Below are 9561 nucleotides of genomic sequence, written 5' to 3'. Positions count from 1 at the left end.
AGACTCTCTCTTTCTCTCACACACACACACACACACACACACACACACACACACACACACACACTCCCTCTACACACACATACTGTCAGACACACTTCGAGAGGTTTATAAACACTTTGCGTAGTAAAAAAAAAAAGAAATTAACAAATGTATATATCATAAAGAAATCATTATTAAATAAAAGATCATTCATGTATTTACAAATTAACAAAACAAGTATTAACACATAAGTAAACATTCCTTTCACCCGTCGCATTTGAAAGCAAATTCAATGATATGCCTTTAGAGATCAATAGCGCCCATAGTTCATTCACTGTAGATATGGTTTTGGGGAAAAAGTGGCCTTAACCTACTTATTTGTGCTTTTCTACCCAACTTTTAGAAGGTCGGTGACACTGATGACCATTTCAGTCATATCTGAATCAATATATCTTCATAACCAATTCTGTTGGTGTGCGATTATCTATATGCAGGTTCATGGCATGGTGACAAATAACCTGCACTCTTATCAAATAAAAATTAAATAAAATAAAAAAAAATGATAATAATAAATACATTTAAAAAAACAAATAATAAAATAAAAAAATAAAAAATATATATATTTTCCTTTGAAAAATCTGAGTGCAACAAAAAATTAAATAAAGCAGTATTACACTCTAAAAAATGCTGGGTTAAATATAACCCAGCGCTGGGTTAAAAAGGGACAATCCCAGCTATTGGGTTGTTTTGCCCCAGCGGTTGGGTTGTTTTGACCCAGCAATTGGGTTGTTTAACCCAGCGCTGGGTTAAAAAGGGACAAACCCAGCTATTGGGTTGTTTTGAACCGCTGGGTCAAAACAACCCAATTGCTGGGTCAAACCAACCCAGCCGCTGGGTCAAAACAACCCAATAGCTGGGTTTGTCCCTTTTTAACCCAGCGCTGGGTTATATTGAACCCAGCATTTTTTTAGAGTGCAGTCAATCATCATTCATGGCAAGTACTTTCAAGTCATCTTGACATCTCAACTGGCGCCATCTTGTGTCTCAGTTAATGTATCACATTAAATGTCTTCAATATTAATATTACTGTAATGTTGCAGTGTTTGTCTTGTTGCTAGGCCGACTGTTCTGTATTTTGTAACAAACTTTTTTTTTTTTCCGAAGCGTAAGCTTTATAATTTAAACTTAAAACAATTGTGAATGCCAATGTGTATTGATTTGCCAAATAACCGTGTAATAAGCAGGACAGTGTACAGCAAGCTGGTAATTATCACCAGTGTTATATTAGTATTATTTATTTATTCATATTAGCTTTTATTTCCTATGGTCCATTTTTACTTAATTTTTACATTATTTACTTTTTATTTCAGTTTTAGTTTTAATTTTAGTACTTCAATTTAACTTGCATTCTGTTTTTTTAAGTCTTCTAATATTTATATTAGAAATGCTGATCTAATACAAATGAGGGTTTATTTTGCTATACTAACCTGCACATCATCCCTTACATAATGTCCCAGCACAAACCACAGCATTTCTTCAATCTAAATTAATGAGCTGAGATTTGTTCAACCTCAAATCAGGTTCGTAACATGTAATAAATGAATGTTTCCAAAAGTAATCTTTCAATATCAGACTATTAGTTTTTTCCGAATCTAGCTGATATGAAACTGCCTGCTGTTATTGTGTTAGTCACATTATATAAACTACAAACAGAACTGGTTCGCACAGACACAGTAGGATCAGTAAATCAAACACCATACTGTTAAAGCAGCACTATGTAACTTTTGGCGCTCTAGCGGTTAATAAACAGAACTGCACACAGCCCGCGAAAGAACATTCCGACCGGAGCTACTTCTCTAAGTTTATGTCTATGGCGATTCACGCAGGTATGTGTTACTCCGCAACGGCGACGTCCCGATCAGGCTACAATAGTCCAAATATAAGTACTTATTATAAGTGTGCCGTAGTGATTCGGAATAAGAAAAAAACGCGGTTTGGAAGATGAATTCATGATGTTCTCGCTCATGATATACATTTTGCAAATTTTGAACACAGAAAAAGTTACATAGTGATGCTTTAAGCGCTCGAATTATGAACACAGAGCCATTAGAATCAGAGACGAAAGACTGAAACACATGGTAAACTTCACCGACCTGGATCTCTAAGGTGAAAAGAACCATTAAAACGTACAAGAGTCAATCAGGCAAAGAAAGCAAACACATGGCTGATTGCAACTGTACATACAACGGGGGTTTGTGGAGTCCACACAAATCTTTTCAACGGCCCCTTTATCACAAACAGGAGGCAACCAGTAAACAAGTATGTATAAACAAACACCAGTGAGTTCCATCAGAAGAAAAAGGGCTACTTTTGTTCTCTCTCTCTCTCGCTCTTTTTTTTTTTTGTAAGAAATGTGTCTAGCACAAGACTGTACATCATCTTGCTTTGCGAGAGGCAGTTTTCTATGGCAATGCTATAAGTAAATGTTCATGCTGCACTAATATAGTGCAAAATGGAGCCTGAATACAGAAAGGAGGAAAGGCAGGCCAGAGTTTATATAGGGGGCGCTAGTGAGAACATTCAATCTGCAGTCTTTAATCCTTCTGATCACATAATATTGATGCGAAGAAGGATCCGACAGAAATCAAAGAATGTTTCAGGGCTGAAAATTCGACTAGCAAGTTAATTGGTGTATTTTGGTTGTATGAACATGCGACCTCCCAACAGCCACAGACAATGTACATATTGCAAGAGCTGACAAGAAGGGCGACTAAACAGGAGACGGGCATATTTTGTGCTTTCTCAGCAAAAAACTTCCCAATTTAAAAAGGGTCCTGCAACTTTCCTCCCGAAAGACAAGTCTATGTTACAGAAAGATGTCAATGGCAGAGAGGTGAAGGCAGACTTCCCGAAGAAGATTTTTGAAGAGTTTATGAAGGCTCTCGTGAAATAAAGTAAAAAAAAAAAAAAAAAAAAAACTTGAACGTAAAAAAAGGAGGGGGGAGAAACATTATATAAACATGGATCGAGTCTCTCTCTGAGGTTCCATTAGCGTTTTATAAAAAGCAGTCGGTGAGTTTGTGCAAGTCTCCTAGTTCGAGGCTTGTACCGATGGCCGACTGTGAAAGGAGGCGAGTATCTGTTGTACCAAGCAAATGTGGTTAGGCTACATGTCAGCATCGCCATCATAAGCCAGCGTCAGAGGCTTGAGTCTGTTGTTCATCTGTCTTCTCTGGGGCTTCTTTGGCTTTTTGCTGGGGGAAAAAATAACATTTAAATAGCTATTATTACAAAGCAACTACATTTTGCCTCAACAGATGGAATATGATAGCAAGGTTGTTTACCTGCATATCAAGATCTATAATACTAGATATTATAATATTAGATTTTCTGAAGAAATAGACTTTCAGCTTTCTGGAAAACATCTTACACTGTATAACATTGCATTAAATCTGTCACCTCTATATCTATTGCATCTGTTTATTCAAATGTTTTAAATGTTTTGCAATATTGAAATGCCTTGCATGTGTGTTTTTCGAAGGCATTTTGTGTTGTTAGACGTCCATGCACTGCTGCTGGTTGCCATGCTGTAGTAAAGGACTTTTTATCATGCAATAAATGAATCTAATGTACAGTAGCTTATACCACTATAAGATTACATACTGCACCACTGTTATTTTAGTATAATTGGGATATTATTATAGTTTTTATTACTATTTTAAATTAGATTTATTTTTAAATTTTCCATTTTGATTTTAAAGTTATATTAATTTTATGGTGTATTTTTATTGGTAAAAATGTCTAAATAAATGTGATTGTTTTTATTTAAATTTTAGTTTAATAAAAAAAAAATGAAAATGAGACATTTTTCATTAGTAAACAGCTGAAATCAAATAACTTTCTAAATATTTATTTTTACGTTTCAAGTAATGGAAATGTTTATACATTAAATGTTCAAACATTTTAATTAATGGAAATGTTTATATACTAACAATGTATTATTTTGCAACTTTTAATTCAATATTTAACTAGGGATTTTTCTGATATGACATGAAGACAGATGCTAAAAATTGTTAGCACTGATTATTAATTGTTATGATTAGTAATTAGCTGCCATGCTAACTTTTACAGGAAGCATATCTTTAGCAATGGAGGGAACAGTGAAGCCAGCAGCACGTTCCAGCCAACTAAACTCTACAAATCAAACTTACCTTAGTGAGTACTATGACACAGAGATAGGGACATGTGTGAATACAACATCCTCTAAACCTCAGTGTCACGATTTTAGCTCAAAAGTCATACACTAGTATCAGAACTTTTTTTGTAATATAAGGTGAACTTCAAGGAATATGTCAGTATTTTGCATCACATAATAATAATAATAAAAATAATAATTTCTGAGAAGAAGATGATGATGATGATGGCTATGTTAGACCTAACCATCAAGGGGCAGTGTGGGTACAGAAACTGACTACAATATGTGCCTAATGCTGGGGTTCTCAACTCTGGCAGAGTTCAGCTCCAACTCTAATCAAACACACCTGAACAAGCTCATTAAGGTCCTCAGGATCACTAGAAAGTTACAGACAGGTGAGTTTGATCAAGGTTGGAGCTAAACTCAGCAGGAAAGAATTGTGAACGTATGTGAACGTGAAGTGAATGTATATTCAAACATTTCCTGGAATATATTAATCATACAGCTTTGTATGGATACACTGCAAAAATCCCATTCTTAATGTGCATTTTCTTAATAAGTCTTAATGTCCAGTTACAATATCTAAAAATTCTTGAAATGGGATCAGTTTACTTGAGAAGAAGCAGTTATGAAGTGATTTAACCTAATAAACTATTATTTAATTGAATAAATAGATATATGATATTATAAAATATGTCATGGAATGTTGAAATGCATTTGTGTTATATTGTCTGCATTATTTCATTTCATATTTCACAAGAATTTTAATTTTAAGGTGTATTTAAGATTATTTTACACCATATTTATTTATGCTTACATTTCATTGTCATTTTATTTACTGCATCATTCTATGACATATTTAATGATAAATCACTCCATAATGCATTTTTTATAGAGAATATGTCTTGAAAACTAGTGTATTTTGTCTGCACCAACAGATTTTTCCTCCAATTTTTTTAAAAGTATAAATTTACAGGTTAGAAACAATTGTTGTTCGGATGAATTTATATTGTTTTATTGATTTTTGATTTTATTGATTATGAGGGGGGGGGGAAGACTATTTAAAGACTTAAGAAGATTTTTATTTTTTTTGGCAGTGTATATAAAGCTAGACCAGTGGTTCCCAACCCTGGTCCTAGAGGCACCCCAACACTGCATGTTTTGCATGTCTCCTTAATCAAACACACCTGATTCAGATCATCAGCTCATTAGTAAAGACTCCAAGACCTGGGCTTTGTCCAAATACCCACACTTGCGGTCTTTGCACTTGACCACTTGATTGCTTAAATTACGTATTTCCTGTATTTGGCCGAAGTCTTCATCATTACCTGATGGGACACACTTGTAGTGTTGTAAAAATGCAAGTGTTTACACAGCTTTATTTTAATTTGAAATACTTTGCATTTTAAAATCAACTTCTAAATGTCGGTTCAGTAGTCCCTATAACATGACATAATTTTAATTTATATATTCTGCAGTTCTTCCCTGTTGTACCGAATATCTATACTTTTATAATATCTATATTTCGAAGATAGAAATTTTAATATTGTGACAAAATTAATTTTGTAGGGTGCCACAAGTTTGTTAAAATTTCCAAAGGGTGCCGCGACTGAAAAAAGGTTGGGAAACACTGAGCTAAACTACTAAATCTTCCTGCTCACCTCCTCCAAACAGCTCCATGTGATTGGTCAGAAAGGCACATGTGACAGTGAGAAGGCGTAAGTGATGGACATGGCTGGCCACAGGGGAAGGGCAAGGCCATGAGGGAGGGGACTGAGCTGAGAGCTCTAGTTGAACTGAGTCTCAATGCGCTGACAGTCAGGGCAGGTGTATATCAGCTCTTGGTCATTGGGTCCGACCCAAACCACAGAGGTAATGGAAGGGTCCGGGCTCGGAGGAGAGCGCCGGGCCAGCATACAAAAACTGATCGATATGAAGGAGTTGGGAAGACAAATTAAAAGTGAGATACATGGAAAAAGAAAAGGAAAATCTGAATCAGTATTTTTGTCTTGTCTTTTAGGAAAACTATGCAAGAATCCTTAAAATAAATTTGATTTATTTGACTTTTAGAGAATATATTTTGAATAAAGTTTCTTCTTTAATTTTTGTTTTTGTGTAGAGCAGAAATGTAACAATATTTAGTAAGGTTTAAGGTTAAAGACCACAGGAAAAAATAATGTAAATATAATAATTTATTTAACTTATAATATTAAAAAATATATTTCCTGAATGTTTTTACTTCAAGTAACATTTTAATAATAATGTTTTATTTTATCTTAAGAATTTTTCAATATTTTTAGTGGACAACAAGACAAAAATATTGATTAGGAAAATGATTTTTGCAGTGAATTTGAAAGCAACTTACATGGATTAACATAAATGATGAAAAGGATGAATAAAGTAAATGTATGGAATGAACAAAATATCTAGTTTGCTGTTATAACAAATGTTCTTACCAGGCTAAGTAAGTCATAGAGACAATGAACACTAGCAGTACAGAAGCTCCAGCTGCCACACCATACACCCAGGTCTTCAGTTTGCCATCTGTGCGGATACACACACACACACACACACATCAACACAAATACACAGCTGCATCTCAGCTGTTCAGAACCAACACAACAGGCAAAAATGGCCAAAGGTATTCTGTTCAACTTTTTGGGAACACTCTTACTGTTTGGACCTTCATATATTACTGTGGCCTCAGAAAGTATTTGGTATCAGTATCAGAAAGTGTTTGTTGAGTATGTTGTTTGATGTTCCCTGTCTTGTGTTGTACAATTAGCAATAAAAAATGTGTAGCACTTTATCATTATTTTGAACAACATTTCTGTTGTTTTATAATTTATATCTAAAAAATTTAAAATGTGCCTAAAATGTTGTGATATTGAACTTATATATTGCAAACAAACCTATATACTTTTAAGTCAGACATTTGTGTCTAAATACTTTCGTGGCCACTGTATTTGTTCATGTTATTCACAAAAAGAGTTAAAGATAGTTAGCAGTAGCTAGTGTGAAAATATTAGTCTTGAGTTGATAAATGATAATTAAAAAATGCTTGTGAACATGTCTCTAAGCTGGTCGTCCGCAACTATCTCAGAGTTATATAAAGCCATAAACTCACCGGGTCCGAAGGGCTGCAGGAACCAGGTGCGTCCGGAGCGGCCTGGCAGGTTGGCGGAGGGCTGAGTGGGGTTGAGGGCTCTGATCGTCTTCACGTCAGCCTTACTGTCTCCTGCGGTGGGGATCTCAAGCACTGGTATGACCGTGCACTGGTCCAACATTCCATCAGACTTCATCACCTCAGTGTAACCCTCCTCACAGCCGCATACACCAGCCTACAGGGGGAGACATTGCACCAGTTACACACATGAATCGGTACCGTTTACAACAGACAAGCAGCATACAGTACACAATAAAACAATGGGAAACAAACACTACTGTTTGTTTTGGATGAGATTTTATTATTATTATTATTATTTTTAAATAAATTTATATTTTTATTTACCAATGATGCATTCAATTGATTAATTCAAAAGTGATAAGGGACATTTATGATGTTACAAAAGATTTCTATTTCACAATAAATGCCGCTGTTTTGAACTTTCTGTATATCAAAGAATCCTGAAAAAAAAAGCACATTCGAATGATTTCTGAAGAATCATGTGACACTGAAGACTGGATAAATTACTGCTGAAAATTCAGCTTTACCATCACAGGAATAAATTACATTTTAAAATATATTCTAATAGAAAAGTTATTTACATTGTAATAATATTTCAAAATATTGCTGTTTTTTACTGCATTTTTTATCTAAAAAGGCAGCCTTGATGAGCAAAAGAGACTTTTTATTTTTTCAAAATCATTAAAAATCTTACCCTCCCTTTACCCACTTTTGAACAGTAGTGTACTTTAAAACAATAACATACATTTTAAAAATTATATATTTTAGTAAAGTTTAGAAAAAACAGACAAGGCATTTAAACAGGGATTCATAATATATCAGTGATTATATCAGTAATGGCCACTATTAACATTTATTGTTTATTTGATTTCAGAGGCACAATATCATTATTTTTTAATCAGGACTTATTTCATGACTTAAACTGTTTTGTCTTATCAGTTGTACATTAAAATGTTTCAACATGTAACATTACTTGAAGCATGTGGTCACGTCTCGGCCAGAATAAACTGCAAAATAATTTGATGCTGTCAGTTCAGTGGCTAGTTAAACTGTTTAGACTGGTCTTAAAAGTTAGACACCAATTTTTTTCTGCAAGAATGGTCATAACTTTTTAAAGCCAGTTACATAAAAACGTAGATTGACCTAATTTGAATCTGAAAAGTAAGTCTGATAACCACTTGGTTAACTGCTAGTTAGTCAAACTAGTTCTTAAGACACACACCAAGCACGATAACTATAAAGACAACGATAAAGATATATAGTTCTAAAAATCGTTCTCAATATTAAAGAATAGCATAGTTCACACCACAACTATAACGATAACGATACAGAGGAAAGATATCGTTGTGATCACTTTCGAAACTATTTTTTTTCCAGCTGATGAACGATAAAACACTGATACGGTGTCCGGTGAGTTCAAATCACTTTGATCGGAACAAGATGCCAATTTAACTTTTCTACATAAAATTCAAAGATTTTTTTAACTCTACATCTACAAAATGATGAATAAAGAATGTGCATCATTGTGTTTTTGCTTTTTTTTTCAATTGATGAAGGTGATGTAAACGGAATCATTATATATTCTATGGTAATTATACAATAATATAATAATTTGTATATATAACTTATATAATTTTATTGTACATTACAAAAAAATAATCATTTTATTCATTTCAACAAATTTACCATCAATACAGACGCTGCATATATATAGTCTTTGGCTGCGTCCATTGCATCCGACGTTTTCTCACTGATTCGGAAACTTAAAGAAAATTTTGAGTTTCCCACTCGTAATAACGACTTTGTGGTGGCGTTCATGTGTGTTCAACTCATAAATATGATCTATCCGACATGACTTGAACGCACCATAAGGCCTGTTCACACCAAGGACGATAACTATAAAGATAACGATAAAGATATAGTTCTAAAAATCATTCTCAATATTAAAGAATGACAGAGTCCACACCACAGCTCTAATGATAAAGGCCCAGCGAAACGATATCATTGGAATCAATTTCAGAACGTTTTTTTTCCAGCTGATGAACGATAAAAACAGGGACAGCCAATCAGAATCAATCCTGCCATAACGAGCTGGAGAATTTAAAGCGGCAGACGAGCGTGCGCTTAGAATAAACAGACGATATCATCCGCTGGTGTGGACACTAATATTGTTATCTTTATAGTTATCTTTATAGCTGTG

The 9561-nt window shown here is 34.1% G+C and overlaps 1 protein-coding gene across 1 annotated transcript in view; it reads right to left on the bottom strand.

Moving 5' to 3' along the window:
- Positions 1-2371: 2371 nt before the first annotated feature.
- The window catches only part of LOC107698991 (thrombospondin type-1 domain-containing protein 7A-like), a 132748-nt gene continuing 125558 nt past the window's right edge, over positions 2372-9561 (bottom strand). The window contains exons 25-27 of the mRNA XM_016500125.1: positions 7302-7515; positions 6631-6718; positions 2372-3233 (exon numbers count right to left, since the gene is read on the bottom strand). Coding sequence (XP_016355611.1) covers positions 3146-3233; positions 6631-6718; positions 7302-7515 — 390 coding nt within the window. The 3' untranslated portion in view covers positions 2372-3145. The remainder of the gene's footprint in view (positions 3234-6630; positions 6719-7301; positions 7516-9561) is intronic.

The sequence above is a fragment of the Sinocyclocheilus anshuiensis genome, unplaced genomic scaffold, assembly GCF_001515605.1.
Source record: "Sinocyclocheilus anshuiensis isolate Anshui unplaced genomic scaffold, SAMN03320099.WGS_v1.1 scaffold74, whole genome shotgun sequence".
Lineage (NCBI taxonomy): Eukaryota > Metazoa > Chordata > Actinopteri > Cypriniformes > Cyprinidae > Sinocyclocheilus > Sinocyclocheilus anshuiensis.
This window is presented reverse-complemented; position numbering and strand designations above follow the sequence as displayed.